This window comes from Ammodytes marinus (genome assembly GCF_949987685.1).
Source record: "Ammodytes marinus genome assembly, chromosome: 4".
Lineage (NCBI taxonomy): Eukaryota > Metazoa > Chordata > Actinopteri > Uranoscopiformes > Ammodytidae > Ammodytes > Ammodytes marinus.
The window spans coordinates 11613718-11631396 of NC_137233.1; the positions used below are offsets into that span (position 1 = coordinate 11613718).

The window sequence follows — 17679 nt, forward strand, 5'->3', positions numbered from 1 at the left end:
CATAGGTTTGTCAGCCTAATTACATATTGGCACAGCGACGTGTGTGTGGTTAGATGTTCAAATTGGGCTCAGATGACAAACACAAATAGTAATATGACTATCATGGAACTGGCTAGATCTTATATGAACTATGAAACGGCATGAAGTTTGTCTGATCAGAGATGGTGAGACAATTTCCCTGTGCTTCATACCTCAAGATTCACACAGTACTGGGTTTGGTCTTGGACACACTTTGGACTTGGCTGTCCTAAGTGACCTCATATGCAGTGACCTAATAATTGCTTATTACCTGAGCTGCTTCTACCAGTTTGTTCAAGTAGCCTATTGTATCGAAAATAAATGTTTAGGCATAATTGTGTGTGTTCAATTGAAAACTTTTCTGTGTGTCAGGGTCAACAAATAGCCTATATGCAAAAAGGTAAGCTGAAGGCTAGGCCTATAATAATAATAAAAAAGTGTCCTCTCCTCTCGTTTTTTTTTCTTTTTTTCTTTTACAATTAAAATGAATAGGCTATAGCCAACAAAATAACATTTCATGACTTTTTATATCAGAAGCCTATCTATATCAAAATATTTATATATAAAACTGTATTTTTAGTTATATTTTATTTGATCAGCTAGCGTTGCAAAGGCATAGTTTTATTTTGAAGGACACAATTTGACGGCGGCCATGACACAGGACCTCTTTCCTGTTTGACACCACGTGACTTCGTTTTTCGTTTTGAGCACAAAATCAAAAAAGGAATCAGCTGGGCAGTCATTTCCTTCTTCAATTCAAATAGAAAATGGCTCAAAGGTATCGGCAAAAACGAAAAACGGAGCACTTTGGGCAGTTCTGTTTGTTTTTCGATTCAGACAAAAAAAACAAATCAGTCCGTTATTGGTTTGAAACCAACAGAAGTTTTCCGTTTTTTCCATTTTGATATCAATGAAAAAAGGAATTATACTATAGTACAGAGACGACACATTGGGCAGTTCTGTTTGTTTTTCGATTCAGACAAAAAAAACAATTTAGTCCGTTTTTGGTTTGAAACCAACAGAAGTTTTCCGTTTTTTCCATTTTGATATCAATGAAAAAAGGAATTATACTATAGTACCCTGACCCTTTTGCATTTTTTTTCCTACATTGGTTTTTTGTTTGGATGATATGATGGTTTGTTAAGTATTAATGCTGACATTTTTAAACGAGAAACTTTGAATGCATTTGAGAAGGAACTGAGAGAGATAAGCCTCCTGAGTCCTGCAACTTAAAATGATCAACATAGTAAAATGATCGATACAGAATGACAGTATCTCAATTAACTGTAATATTGTCCTTCAAACATTTAAAAATACTTTATCTGTCACAGAAAAAATGGCCCAAGACAGAACTGTATTGCAAATTATTTATAATTTCAAAATGTTGTGTAACAAACTGTTTTGATAAATACAAGCATTTGACAAAGCCTTATCTAAAAAAGTTGACCTTCGATCACACCCACAAAACACAAATAGATATGATCATATTTTCATTAGAAAAACAATTTACATTTAAAAACAACTCCCAGGCCATGATATTTATACATTTGCATATTTCAAAATATTAAACACCATTTAATTTCTATTTTAAAATAGCATGGATAACTTAAAAAAGTGAGTTTCACACTTCAGTCTTTTTCCTCACTTGAGCATCTATGTACATATAAACTAGTTTGCATTGCTGCACAAATGCCCCTCTCTTGTTAGGTGTAGTATCTCAGGACGTTAAGGAAAACGTCAAGGAAAATAAGTGCTAAAAGCAGGGCTGCGTGAAGAGAGCAGCAAACCCAAATTGTTCCTTGGGTAGCATGGGAGTCCTCTTACAATACTGAGACAAGAAATCAATGTTTTAGTAAATCATTTTGAAAAACTGGGAAAAAAAACATTTTGTAAGCAGTTCAAATATACAGGAAAAAGCTGGCGAGTTCCACATGAAAGGGAAATCAATGTCGCATAAGAAGCTTCTTCGATGTTTGTCTGCATTCAGGCTTTGTATTCACGAGATGTAAGAGTCTTGGTTTTTTTTAAAAGCCAAAGGAGCACTGCTGAATGAAAATTAGCAAATTAATGAATGCAGTCTTCTGTTCCCAGCCTCACATACAGACACTCCTTTCATTCACACGCTGAACAAAACTGTACAAAACAACATGTCTAATAACATAATAAATTCAGACTTCACTCATGTTTGTCTCAATGCCTCGCTTCAGTATCGACTGTGCTGCAGTATGACCTGACCCAAGCACAACTAAACAGGTAGTGCACTTTCACTGTTTTTCCTTAAAACGTTCCCCCCGGGCCAAATCAGAACCCCCATTCACACCTGCCACTATCACGGAATAATAACAATGTTAACCCGTTATCTGGACAATGACATCTGATAAAAGGCCTTTGCAGTTACAGCTTGTATTAAAGAGCGATAGTTATCTCGATCTTGATGTGGAAAACAGATACACAATGTGGCAAGATGGCTTACGTCTCCTTTGCAGAGTAAAGCTGGGAACACACCGCACTGGCCGCGCGGCGAGATTACATACAAAGTCAATGTACTAGCGCGTGGCTGCGCGTCCACCCAATAATCGGCGTCCAGCGGCCGGCGGCGGGGGCTTGCGCGGCGCGTGGCCGCGCCTCATGAGAGGCGCGTGAATCGGGAGCGCGGCCATTAGCGGCGCATAGAAATTGTGTCATCGAAGGAGCGTGAATCGAAGGCTTGTGCGGCGAGCACGGCGCCGCAGAAAAAGATTACATTTTTCATCTTTTTCTGCAGCACCGCCGGGCACCGCGCCTCCACAGCCAATCAGCGTTGAGATTGCCCGGTGGCGGTGGTCTGCAAGACGAGGTGGGCGTGTGGAGTGAGGACATCGGGCTTCCAATACATTCTGCAAATATGTGTAGGCTATTTTGCATCTGTTTAGCTGTTGGTTGTACTTTAGCCAAGGTAGCGCCGGTTAGCATAGTGAAACTCACCCAGCTGTGTGCTGCTCCTGAGGATAATATGAACCCAAACTTGACGGCGGTATCCGTGTGGAATTCCAATATAGTGCAGCGAAGAACCGGTGTTGTCCTCCGTCAGCCGGCACACTTTCACTTTCAGGTAGGCTGATGTTTGCCTTTATTTTTGCCGCTGAGCACACACTGCTGTTGTTATTGTGTTTAGATATGTTGCTGAATTGCTGTTAATGTGTGTGTATTTGCGATCGGGGTGCGTCTTCATGCTGTTTTAATGTTATTTGTGACATGACTGCCGCTGGTTACACAGAGAACCTACATCTGTATTTTTTGGCACAGCTGGACCATGCTGTTGTTGTTGCACCATAAGTGTGACGGGTTTGATTTCGGCGTCGGCGTCAGGAATATATGGCCCAATATGATCAAGCGGCGAGCCTCTTTCGATCACGCGGCCAACCGCCGCCTTCGATGTGGCGGCCGGCGGCCGCGGCGGCGGCTCCGCTGAATATGGCCCAATATGACCCAAATGATCAAGCGGCGAGCCTCCTGCGTTCACGCGGCCAACCGCCGCAGGCGGCCAATGCGGTGTGTTCCCAGCTTTAAGGGCGTTTGGAGGCGGCTCTAGACTTTCCTTTCAACTTGCTGCTTCATAGTGCAGAAAACGCCCCAACAATATAGTATGGCTAGCACTTATACCTGGTTTAGATCAAATACATTCACTCAATCATTATAAAAAGGGTCCTGTCATGGGCAGAAAGGCCAGGTCATAGTGCAGTCATCAGTTGTCAGTGCGGCATATTTTTCCCTGTGCCAATGTGTTACACTGTATTTTTCTCCCACACACTTACACACACACACACACACACACACACACACACACACACACACACACACACACACACACACACACACACACACACACACACACACACACACACACACACACACACACACACACACACACACACACACTTCCTGCTAAGAGTCTTTGAGCATGTTGATGCGTGCAAAGATCTTGAGTGCAGGTCCCAGTTTAATGTTCATGGTGCTCATAAGGTGGTCCTCCTTTAACAGGAGCAAGGCCTGTCCATCAATCTCCTGAGAGCGGAACTCGTCTGCTATCTCCTGACAACCTGCAAGCGGAGAGGGAGAAGCACAAGCGACAGTAAGTCACGTTAAAACAGCATTCAGGAGCAAAATAATCTGTATGTAAAATGTGTTTTGAGCGAAAACACACTGGGGTCAAGTCAAGTTTATTAACACAGCACATTTAAAAACAACCTCAGTTGACCAAATTGTTGTATAAAACACAATAAAACACATACGTTTTCAAAGCCCAAGCTCATCTTGTATTTAAAAGGTGCTACGAGGAACTTTTAAATAATTCTGGCAGTGGCAGTCTAATTTTTCCTCTGGTGATCATACATGACATGTCACAGCAAACGAGACCATAACTGCAAAGAATGCTATTTTAACATAGTTTTTCTTAATGCCTTTGTCATGGGTACGCTCACCCAGGAACAACAGCTGGCACAGAAAAAAAGTCTACCGCTTTTGTCCAAAGGGAAGGGGTGCAAGAATGAAAACAAACTGAAAGTTCCTCGGAGCACCTTTAAAGAGGTGAGTTTTACGCAAACATTAAATGTCATCAATGGACTGAGGGGGGTCTGTGTTTAGTTTACCGTACGGACCTGGTAGGGAACAGATGAACTCATAAACCTCTGCCACGTTCCACTTTGTGGGGTCGTTAGGCATGAAGCGCTGGCAGAGTGAAGGTTCATCTCTAACAGTAACAGTGCAGTCCTCCTGGTCCGAGGCTCTGCTGTGATGCCTGCGGACGGGGCCCTGAGCTGGGGCCGGAGCAGGGGCCGGTGGGTCAGAGCTGGCTGCTGACATGGGAGACAGTGGCTCTTCGTAGCTGGACATGTCCGAACACGGGCTGGACTCCTCCTGACTGGGCTGTGAGGGATGTGGAGAGGAAACTGAACCGCCCGGAGTCTGCTGCGGTGAGGGGGACAGCTTCTGAAAAGGGAAAGACAGTCAGACATGACATGAGAAATTAATGGCTCATCGGTTTTAAAGAAAACCCAGCCGGGCCATTTTTGTCAGACAGCAAAAGATTAAAGAGGCAATGAGAAAGATTTATGCTGTACAGTAGCGTCAAATGAGCATAAAACACCTGCAGGGAGTTGATAGGCGGTTGTTGGATCGGTACCTATGTCTCGAAAAAAATTGCTTTGTCAGATGATGAAAAAAAAATGAAACAAAAGCACTCCTACTGGGGAATCAAGAGTCAATCCTCAAGGCATTACATAACTCATAATAGTTTGGCTATGAAGCTCAAATAAATTGTTCCCGAGTTAGGAAAGAAATAGATATTTTAGTTTCAGTTATTGACATATTCTTTTATACAATATTACCTGTTTGCGCAACATCTCTGTTAAATGTCTGCTATATAAACGACCTGTATCTTTGTATAAATTAAACTTAAAGAGGACCTATCAACTTACTTTTATGACCTATAAACGTTGTTATAATGATTTATAGTCATGTTTAACCATACTAGCGTATCAAATAATGACATACATGCATTTAGACGTATTCCCTGCTGACCGTCTGGGGTGGCTGTGCAGAGCACTAAACGCTAGGGCAGCCGGTCGAGAAATCACGTGTTCAAATCGGTTCAGAATTTCCTGATATTCTTGTCGTCACGAAAAGCGGATGTTTCCATGTATGGTAATGCTGCAACGTGCTGCTCAGGCAGGCTCCGGCCATGTCCCCACCTTCCTGCTAATTGTAATTTATTTATTTTTTAAAGGGGACGGGATGAGCTTCTGCGTCCAGGCAAAGGAGAACTAGAAGTCAATGTCTCTATTAAGTGGCTAAAACAAAAGGCAGTGATGTCAAAATAACTTGTGCAGGAGGCAGAAAATGCCTCCTAATGCTTCCCCATTCCCTACTGGTCGCTGATACATTTTGACAAAGACCACAGAGTACCTAATGAACCTTTAAAAGACAGAGGATCATAATCAGGCTCTGACACAAATGATTCCGGAGTTCATTAAAAAAAGCAAGAGGCGTGAAAAGTGCAAGGCATAGAATGTGCAGTGGAAGCAGTCTATGCTGAAAGGTGTGTGGGTGTGTGTGTATATATGTGTGTGTGTGTGTGTGTGTGTGTGTTTCCGTACCTGCTTCTTAGCCTCTCCACCAGGCCGACCCCGAGATCTTCTACGCCAGGATGGTTTACTCCTCTCTGGGCGGAAAAGGCCAATGCGCTTTGTACAGCCAACATTGTACCTGTAACATGAAGGTCCATCATTAAAGCGTTTTCCCTTTTTCACATCATATGACTATTTGTATAAATGAGAAGAAATATAAAAAACAAAAAAAGGTGACTTGCCTCTTTGCGCAAACCATTGAACAGAACCGTTTGGAGCCTTTGAACGTGTAGGCGAAGTCGACCCAGCCACAGTATTCACACGTCAGCTTTGGTTCCTGATCTTTTTCTGTGGGAAAGGAAACAAGATCAGATGCTAAATATTAGTTTCTATTCTAAAATCAGACATACACTTTTGTCCGACTCAAATAACTGCAATCCCCAAAGTGAAAAACCAAACCAAAGCATTAAATATTCAGCATTCTTAATATATTTGCATACAAGTTTTTTTTTCCCAATGGCACTTTCTGAATGCATCTCATGATTGATAACACAACATAAAGTGACAGTTCAACTTCTGCCTCAGAAATGTAGGATGTTAGAATATTAATGTGTAGTTGCCATTCACTACTTTATATTCTTAAATCCATATCTCACAAAGCTACATAAACAAGTTAGTAGAAACACTTAAACCAATTAACAAAACCTTCTTATTTTTTTATTCTGTGGTATTTAAAGTGACCCATTGTTTTGTTGTGTAGATTTCCCCCCCCCAAAAAAAATCCTGACTGGATGACCTCATTAGCAGGGACTCGGACATAATACTCAAAGCAATTACAAGGATGTGCAATTGCATGTATTTGATTGGCCACTGCAGCAAAAGTTGTGCAAAGTTCAACTATTTTGTTGTTTTTCCTATAATCTGTGCATTTGCAGTGGCACACTAATGAGTTTATGGATTGGCTTCATTAAATTTGATGAAAGGTTTAATGTGGCCTTAAGCAGATCAGTAAACAGCCAAATGTCACTTATCCACATGAATTACAGTTTCCTCTTCCATGTTTTTTAGTTCCAGTGGTAGATTTATGTTTATAGAGCTACTGCTGATACCGTATCATGTCCTGCATGTTTATTTTACATTAATAAGGAGGCAGAAATTAGCCTTCAGCATATGTGTTAATAGTGACTTTTGCAGTTGTGCTACTTGAAAAAAACTCAGAAATGTACTGTAAACAAGGGCAATCTCTTAGCAACTAGGGACAAAACAGTAAATGAGGAGCTTAACTATGTAGCAGGTTGGTTTATGATCTGGGGAATAAAGATGCAGTGAATTGGAAGAGATGCACGAGCCTGTAATTACGCTGAGGTTAGCCTTTTCTGAGCGCGCACAGAGGATAACAAGTGCAGCACCAGCTCGTGTCAACGTTTATCACAGCAGTTCAGCCGTCCTTTTATTTTTTCTATCTACCAGATCTGCATCTATTCACAAGGCCATTAAAAGGTCGAGTCAGCGATTCTTGGGAACGCTTGTTTTTAAAAACTTTTAACGGGCATACTGTTAGCTACCTTGGGCCCCCTTTGTTTACATACCATATATATATATATATATATATATATATATATATATATATATATATATATATATATATATATATATAAGGTAGGTGTATATATATATAGGAGCCCAAGGTAGGTATATATATGTGTGTGTGTGTGTGTGAGTGTGAGTGTGTGTGTGTGTGTGCGTGTGTGTGTGTGTGTTATAAATGTGACGGTGGGTCCGAGAATGATGCACTGTAATGTTGTGCCATAAACCTCCTGGGAAAAAGTCAGATCTGTGTATCGCTAGTTTATTTTGACACACTGCGACACACACCAACAATCAAGACCTATTGTGCTCGTCTTACCCGTCTGGTTGATGTCCTCGGGCTCAGAGTCGGTGTTTGCTGCGTTGCTGACAGGGGTTTTGTCCGGGTCTGAGGAGAGCTGGTGATCCAGCTTCTTTGGGCTGTCGATAAGAATTGGCAGCCGCTCCACCTGGTGACAGGTAGACAATATGTACAAATCTATGAAATCCAAATCAATCTTGAGCAGAAGCAACACAAACAATGCTTGTTTCTATGTTTTGGACCATTATTAATTCAACATCGGAAGGGGTTTTGAAAATGTCATATTGGGCTCTGTGACATTAAAAAAAAAATAAACACATAATCCATCAACTGAAAGAATAAACACTAACAATCATTGATATAAATAGTCAATAATTATGTATCAACATTTCTGCAATGAGCATGCTGCCTCCTAATGCAGTATAATAACAGTATGAAATGTGCCTAGTCAGCACTTTATGAATGTTCATAGACTGGGTATTTATTTACACCAAATGTCCAGTAGGAGGCAGTGGGTCCCAAGTCTACACTTGCAGCAAGCACATGTCATCATATTGCACCTAAACAAAAGTGGGTTCAGTGCAACATTTAACTTTTTCAAAGAGATTAATAAATATAAGATCAAACTAGTGTCAACCACAGGCTTACACATACAGCAGATACACAATGTCAGACATAACCAGATAATAATCTAAAAAGGGAGATATCAGATCAAAGAAGGGATTGTAAAAAGCCTTGAGCAGCTCATTGAACATCTGTACTCTTTCATCTATAGAGTCTCACCTCACTAGAATCAATGACTGAATCACACGCTGTCAGTGCTAGTATTGCCAGAGGGGTTTGTGTTTGCCTTGCTGATGGCTCCCTGCAGGCAAGTACACTAGAGAGAGAGAGAGCGAATGGGCCCGGCTGTGACTGGTTGTTTATCATGCCTCTCGCCCTGCTGCTAGTGAAGCTGAAATGGGGGCACACTTACACACACGGGGAAAGGCTCGGCTCCCTCCTGGATGACAAAGCCCTCGATGACATGCGTGAGGACCTGGGGTTTGACGATGGCCTGGGGCGGTCTGTTTGTCTCCCCGTTGTGCGGCGCCGTGCCCGTCACTGTGGGCGCCACACTCTCGTTCCCCGAGGTCATGGCCGGAGGTGGGGTCCCAGGTGCAGGGCTAGGCCTCTTGGTTAGGCCCCCGCCTGAACCAAAGAAATAAGAAATAAAAGAAATGCAGTTAAGTTTTGAGAGCATGTAGACTGGGAGCTTTTCACTGGTGGGGATTGAGGTTGAAATGAAGAGCTGTGGTCGATGGAGAGTTGTAACAGCTTCTTTAATTTGTAGGATTTGATGCATTTAAATGGTCTTCACATACATAATCCTAAACTGAGTATTTGGGGATTTTCTGAAAAAACAAGCATACAAGGGAAACAAATCACTTTGGGCTCTGGGTAATTAGACTAAAGTCAAATATGCAACAAATGTTCTGATTCCAGCTTCTCAAACGTGAATATTTTTCTACTTCCTCATATTTTATAGTAACCTGAATATGTTTGGAGGTCGGGACCAAGCACATATATGTGATATCAGTATTGTCAGACTATCTATATATGAAGATAGAACAATGAATCCATAAACAAAACTAAAAAAAATTGTTTGCATCATCATCAAACTGGTTACATTTTCGGCTAAAGTATTTTTTTACTGAGCTTAAGGTCGCCGTCTCTGTCCATAAAACAAAGATGATAGCATAAATGTATCAAATGTGTGGCTAATTTTCCAAAACCAGACACAGACAACACTGTAATTATCAAATTAAAGCCATCTCCATTTAAAAACAGCCTCACATCCACCAGCCAGCTGCTGTTTTAAAAACATTAGAAGTGACCTACTGGCACACTGTCGATCAATAAATAAGTCCATCGTGTTTTGACTCCTACCATCACGTCTCGGCTTTTCATCAACAGCGTCAAAGCGAAAGCAAACATAAACGAACGCGTTGTCATCTAACTAAGGCTGCGGTGTTGAATGAGGAAAGCTTGCTTACCGCGCGGACTTCCGCCGTGTTCACAGAGAAAACATGTGCGGTTTATAGTTTGCTTGTTTTTGTTGTTGTAAGGATCCGGACACGCAGCGACCTGCCACCGCCGCTGCTCCACTGCTGCTCCACTGCTGCAGCGCCGCTTCAGACAGAGCCGCGAACGCAGAAGCTTTTAAAAGCAGGTTCCGCCTACCCCCTTTCCTCCCACAGCTGCTAATGTTGTCACAGGCTGCTGCACTACTATGTGTAAACCGTAGCCAAGACTCCGACTCAAAAGGAGAAGCGTCTCACTCTCCAGTGACTATTCCCACATTTTATAACTAAGACCCATTAAATCCACAATTAAACGTGCGCGCGCGTTTTCAGCAGGGCCGTAAAAAACAATATGGGTCCCGAGGGCAATAAGGGCAAGCCCCCCGACAATGTTGCCCCCATGGAGGGATTTGATCCGTTTGTAATAATTAATGCTTGTGAAAATGTTTTCTGTAATTTATTGTGTTAATGTATTTCAATTGGAACCAACATTGCATTAAAACCATGAAGTAGAAACATTGACTGGACACCTTTAACAGGTTTAAAAATGTAAATAATGTAACTTTCACAAGGCCTAGAGAAGGAATCTTTATGTGCGTGACATCATCCCAATGTTAAGTTTATGAGATCATACAGAAACACTAGTGCATTTATGCAGCACAGTGGTCTTTAATACTATGAGAGTCTTTTACAACTCTGGGATGGTATCATGGTGAAAGTCAATGTATCTTTTCTGGGATGATTGTGAGGAAACATCATATTTAAATGTAAAAGGGTATTTTTTTCCTCACATTGCAAACATTTGTCTGAACACTGCCTAACACCCTCAAATACAGTCAGAAAAATATAAATGAAATGACCAAGGAGTCCTTAATGAATTGGTGGTCTGTAGTTCATGTTTGCTGTAATTAGTGATCATAAGTCTGCTATTAATTACTCGTTTATACACTTCTTCTTTTAATACTTAAAAGACAAAGTTTCCCTAAATGTGTTAGCAGAGAGCAGGGTGGAGGTAATTCAGTGCAGATAATCATTGTATCTGTAACGTGCAGCCGAATACTGGAATACAGTAGTTTCTTGCTCTGGCGGTGAGCAGTGCATCTCCAAGACACATCATCACACCCAATTCACTGTCCAGAGACAGAGCAATTAGTGGTCTGCAGTATGTTTCCCTTTACAAGAAACACAGCATTAACACTATTTCCAACCATTAAGGAAAAATGTCACCATAGTAACTTCTGATCCATGTCAATATTTGCAATAGACAACCCCAAAGTTTATAGAATTTGGTTCCTCGGAGCTGCCATTATCATAGACTAATAAACAAGTAAGTATGCGTCAGGCCCTGTCTATTGAGCAAAAGCTGTTCTGTGACTGGAATGTCATTTATCCCATCTATGCAAGCAACACTTAAACCAACAGTCGTGAGTGTTTTTAAAGCGTTGTTGAAGCAAACGATGAAACCCTCCTTACTCACTCTTTGTAAGTGACTCTGAAAAACCTCTGCACATTGGGTAACCAGTTTATTAGCCTGAATAACTGTACAGTCTGCAATCCTTTTACGTATAATCTCTAGGTTTATGTAACTTCTACTGTATCTTTATTGTGTGCATGGTCTGACCACAGAAAATTCCTAAAACTTCGTCTTGTGACGCTCATACTGTTCAGGTTTGGTTGACACCTTGTAAAAGTGGTTGTAGTCTTTGGTGATGTGTGAACTATATTCATATTTGAATGTTTTTGAGTAAATATAGACAATAAAATAATGAATTAAAATGACAGGTCATGAAAAAGTATATATACACACAAATAAATACAATTTTCAGGCCCAACACAGCGTGGGTGAATTGCGGGTATTTTTCGAGTTTTTTGGCCACGGCGTAGAGAAATCCCAGGGACAACAGCCAAGCAATAAGAGACAAATTATTGTTAAATGAAATGTGCTGCAGAGACAATATGATCCAATTTCTAAGTAAAACATCAGCATTGATTTTCTTTTCCTCCTCTGAAGTTTGCAAGAGTCGACCAATTCACAGAGAGAGCGGAGCAGAATTAATGGTCCATTATCTGCTACTAGTTGTCTTGTCCCAGTGGCTAACTGGTTAAAGAGTTTATTAACCAAAACGTTATTCAGCAGCTTAGAAAAAAATCATACTAAACCATTACCTTGTGGCTGAAGAGCTGGTGTGTCTGGGTCGACCTTGGGCTGTTCTACAGGCTTGGCGGGTTGTGATGGCGATGGCGCAGGTTGCTGTTGTTGTTGTGGCTGCGGTTGCTGTGTGGCTGTGGGGGTCGGACACGTTTCTCTGACCACCAGTGACGTGGGTTTATCTTTACTGTCCTGGAGCAGTCTGGACGCCTGAGATGTGCACGAGGAACAAAAGGGTTAGAGCAGGAACATGTGAGAAAAGAAAAAAAATTCAACTGAGACTGAGTAATCAGAAGACAGATCACTGTGCTGTAAGTACTGTTAATGTCGATGACTCAAAAACTGAAAAACCATTAGGCCTGGAAAATATCACACTACTGGGGAAAATATGACACCAAGCATCCCAAAGTTCTAATGAATGAATGTGTTTTTTTTTGTGTTTTTTTACATTAATGTCTTGTTGGACTAGAAATTGATTCCGTGGGTGTTGCTGGAACAGTCGTTTTTGTTTCGCTGGCTACAACTTTAAAAAAGTAAAGAATGTGAACACCACAGACAGTCAGGATGTTGAGTAGGACAGAAAGGCATGTCCATCAAAAAAAAAACACCGACACACTGGATGATATGTTGACAAAGATATACCCCTTACACATACTGTATAAACCGACCATTTTTCCACATTAGAACATTTCCAAGCAATTGAAGTTCCCAAGTAAAGTCAATTATTTCCAACAAGACTATGAGTCTAAAGCCATAAAACCACTATATAGATATGATATGATTTGAGCTGAATGCTTACATCAGCACTCACATGGTCACAACGCCAATGTTAACATGCTGATGTTTAGCAGGCGCTACAGGGAAGGTCAAGGGGTCAACCAAGTGATTACAGTTTATCCTGGGGAGGGGGGAGGGGGTTTAGCAAAGTTTTATAATAATTCCTCCAACAATTGTTAAACGTTTAACTCAAAACCACAAATGTCAACCCCATGGAGACACTACAAGAAAGAAAAAGTCAAGGGATCCCCAAAGTCAGTCAGTAGGATACATCAACGGTTTTAACATTTGCTATACATAACACACGTTTTCTTGTGGTAGCTAATGATACGTAGGAAGTAGACCCTCGTAATAACAGTACCTGTCCAAACATGGTCCAGTTCTTGCCAAACTAAAGTAAATGTAAAAACCGCCATTAGCTTGACATGGGTGTCTTGACAATACCTGTCTTGACAATACCTGTTTTACCAATCCCTGACGTGCCTTGACATCATCAATCTACTTTCAGTCCAACCACCAAACGTTTTAACCCTATTCATGGACACTGGAAAAGACACTTATTCATATTCTATTTTTTTTTCCTTTTAGACCTCGGTGTGGTCAACCGGTCCTCACCGTTGGCTGTATTTGGAGGTTGATGGCGGTGAGCTGGACGGGCTGAGCTTTGGCGTGGTTGAGGGCGTGTGCGTGGAGTGCGTGTGGGCTGATGGTGGAGTGGAAGATGGTGGCCTGCTGGCTGGGTGTGGAGGAGGGCAGGTGTGGTGCAGCAGGTTTGGGCAGCACAGGGACAGGGTGCTGGGACGGCTGGATGGAGGCCGTCTGCAGCAGCTGGCCCGTCGTGGTCCTCTGGGAGACTTGGCTCTGATGGACCACATACTGCTGCGGCTGCTGCTTAACCAGGGAGTGGGGATGAATCTGCGTGTAAGCTGGAATGATAAAAATACATTAATTTATTTTAAACATATGAATTCAGCCAACTACTGTACTGCGTTCCCCCGCCACTGAAAACTTGTTGGACAATTTACAGTTAAATGGAGGTGCTACTCCTATAGATCTTTTTACATTGATGATCTGACTAGTAGTACAGTGTAGTTTAAAGTTTCTATGCTCATATCAGCACATGTCTGTTACTTTGTTTGCACTGCAATTTTTGTTTTTACAGACTGCAAGATGAATTGATCAATTTAAAAGAAATGTTTACAGTAAGCGAGTACAGCAGTAGCTGCAGGCTTGGTTTTGAACAAAGATTTCAAAATACACATTTGTGCCATTCTAAATCAAACACTGTTTTCTATGAATATAATGTGAGAAATATTTCATTTAATTTAACACCGAGAGATCAATTGAGGGGTGACAGGGTTAACAAGTTTAACTTTTTAGAAACCATGAGTGATATCTATTTCTGGTGCACCCACAACTCAGTGCCCTAGCAGTACCACTGAAAAATGTAGACGCTTGCAAAGAAAGGCTTGTTTTATGGCGCCGCCTTCACCTGTGTGCCCCTCTTGTTGACAGGATGTAATTTTGAGAGCGTGTTGAAAAGGTGTGCAGGGAGGCTCTATTTTGCAGTATTGGGCAGACCATCATTCACAAACGGTTTCACAATGGCCTGTCAACACGTCAATGCTGTTGTCGGTAAAAAAAAGACGACATCCTGAGCTCATAACTTGCCCCGCAGCCCAAGACGCAGCGCATCAATCTTGTATTGAGGGATCATGTGTGAGTGGGGACAGTGTGAGTGGGAAGTTGCCCGGGGCTAGTCTAATATTAGCAATGCCTCAAGAGCAAACATGCAGAGCCAACTAACCCTGACACATTTATATAGGAGTTGATGTTGAGTCAGCAGTTAAAAGCCCCATCTCTGTTGACTCCTTGATCCGTAACAACTGTACCAGGAAACAATAAAACCTAATTGAGTCATTCTTATTACTTTAACCCAAACTAGAAAATGAGTTACTCCAAAGCACTGTAACATATCTTCTACTATACAAGCCGTATGAAACATGGAGGTGATGTTAATAAACTCCACACCCCCCCCCCCCCCCCCCCCAATAACTCCAAACATGGAAAACTGCCAAGTACATCAGTGTTTGTCTCAAATCCCCCCTCGCCCCCGCCTCCTGTTCTTTCATGATGTTTTGTGTGGGATAGGCTCCATCTGGTTTTCAAAGTTTTCCCTGTGAGGCACGAACCGCAGTCTGTACCCTGCTGTGGAATATATAGACGTTTCTATCCAGCAGCAGGGCTAGCATGTCATTAGTCTCTTGAATACTACAGGATCTGCTGAAAAGCGTTTTCTTTTTCACATGGTGAGACACACAGTGGAACCCACTCACAGTCAATTTGGATAGCTATGGTGTACAAAGAGGGCCATTTAATGTTTAGAATAGCGGGATGGATATAAGCCTGAGACGGCCAGCAGGATGATACTTAAAAGATGTTAGATTGTAAGATGGTTGACGCTTGAAAAGCAATTTGAACAAGACACTTGAGGGGATAGTAACATCAGCAGCTCGATTAAGGGTGAAACAATAGATGGTGAGATGTATCATGCTATAAAAAATGTGAATCAGTGTATAAATCTGAATAAAGTAATACTTTAACAGATTAAATTCTCTGGGTACCATTTAGGTTTGTAAAACATTCATGCAACCCACCCAATAGTTGTTGATAAATGACTGTCTGGACCAAAGTAATGGACCGACCAAATAACCGCCATTGCCATCCTTAAAGCCATAGCCACCCGCATGGCTAAAAATCCAGTGAGCGGACCTTGAATTGGGATTGTTTTGTCAAACTTAAATTTCTGGACTTTGTGGAGATGAATTATTATGCCATTTTAAATGTGGTCATGAAACATGAACAACTATAATACATCGTTCTGTGATTAAACAGTTGCACCTTCTAAAACCTCACTGAATTATTAGGTTGCAAATAAATTCCCAGCTCCGGTCTGAGAGCAGGAAGAGGATTCCTGAATCAGTGCACACCGGATACAAGCAGCCCTCCCCATGAATCCAAACAACTTTCTCAAGCCCCTAATGAGGAACAGAGACAAATCTGGGAAGAATGGGAAGACAGGGGAATTCATTTCGATGCCACACCCCCTCAAGGTCTTAAGGACTAAGGACAGAAATGACTCAGGCCCCCACGCCCACACACATATATACACAGTAACGCAGATCATACACTCTTACTCTATCTTCCGTTGTGTTACACAATGTCCTGAGATTGAGGACAGTATACTTTCCTGATGAGTTTGAAGCACCAGGCCCTGGAAAATCCCTGAGTTTCCACATTCTCACTGGCTGCCGCTTTGGCTTACATATTCACAAAATACATCGGCCGCGCCGGCGCGTGCGCGCATATCTTTATTAATATCTCCCTGAAGATATGGCTGAAAAAGTAAAATAAAAACATCATCTCAAACTAGAGGTCCTCCTGTTTCCGGGGAATGTTCTTGTGATACTGTGAGTCCCTTACAGGCTTAGAAAACACTGTGAGAAGCAAGACCCAGAAGCTCCCCAGCTACCACTTAGCTTGTAAATAGTGCATAGAGTATATACATAGTGTGAAAGTAGTTTGTTATTATTGTTTTTATATTTACTTAATGGTTTGTTTGAAAAATGTTTTGTGATGCTTCCTCTTTTATTAGTATACATCCCATGAATCATTATATGTGGTTCAAAGTCTGCATTCAGTCTAATTTCCTTATGTTTTTTGAAAGTAGAGACAACATTTCTACCAAAAAGCGTCTGGACCAAATTTTATATTCGTCATGTTTTGTGCACTCCCCTACTGTGTTTTGGAAAAACCACTGCATTTTCTTAAGCTAAGGCTTAGGAGAAGCAATTTCAAGAGCCAAAACAACTCAACAGGATGACTAAAGGTTCTTCTTTCACACAAATTTCCAGGTTTTTCAAAAATCGCAATTCATTTTTCAGCATTTAAGCCAATTATTTATATACACAATGGTCTAGGACATAAGTAGACCTCAGAAAACAAAGGCCTAATGTGTTCTGAACATTTCCATATAAAACACTTTGGTATAATTTATCTTCTTGCACATTTGAAATAGGTATTTATAGAAATATGTAAAATCTGAGAAAATACCCCTAGACCTCAGAGGGTTAAAACAACAGCGCAACAGGCCTTATGCCATCTTTCCTTAGCAAAATACTATTTAACATTAGGTTGCAGACACTTTCCATCAAGTACGCATTTGCATTAAGGGAGCACCAGGCTACAGTAAGCCAGTTCCTGATTGGTTTAAAGACAAGAAAAAACACTGCCTGTCTCATGTTCAATTGAAAACACAATGGCACGCTCTTAAATCACTGATCAGTATATAGCAGTTCTACACCGAAAAGTGAGGCTATATTTTCAGTCCAACAACAGGAGATTAAGTAAAATGCTGAATGTCAGTTTTAAATGGCAATTTAGTTTAAACTTAAGCAGATTAATAACTCTGAGATAAATTGTTTTGTGAAAAGTCAAAGTCTAAGGTTTTTTGGGCGCCCTTAGCTCAGTTGGTAGGGCGTCCCCCCATGGGCCTCGGCCAGCAGCGGATCCGGGTTCGATTACAGCCCGCGGTCGTTCTCTGCATGTCACTCCCCTCCCTGCCCCATTTCAACTCTGTCTCTACACTATCAATAAAGCATAAAAAAAAATGCCAAAAAA

The 17679-nt window shown here is 41.4% G+C and overlaps 1 protein-coding gene across 1 annotated transcript in view; it reads right to left on the reverse strand.

Moving 5' to 3' along the window:
- Positions 1-1421: 1421 nt before the first annotated feature.
- The window catches only part of phc2b (polyhomeotic homolog 2b), a 35303-nt gene continuing 19045 nt past the window's right edge, over positions 1422-17679 (reverse strand). Inside the window, exons 8-15 of the mRNA XM_080026847.1 lie at positions 13615-13925; positions 12240-12432; positions 8987-9201; positions 8029-8158; positions 6365-6470; positions 6153-6261; positions 4656-4986; positions 1422-4097 (exon numbers count right to left, since the gene is read on the reverse strand). Coding sequence (XP_079882973.1) covers positions 3943-4097; positions 4656-4986; positions 6153-6261; positions 6365-6470; positions 8029-8158; positions 8987-9201; positions 12240-12432; positions 13615-13925 — 1550 coding nt within the window. The 3' untranslated portion in view covers positions 1422-3942. The remainder of the gene's footprint in view (positions 4098-4655; positions 4987-6152; positions 6262-6364; positions 6471-8028; positions 8159-8986; positions 9202-12239; positions 12433-13614; positions 13926-17679) is intronic.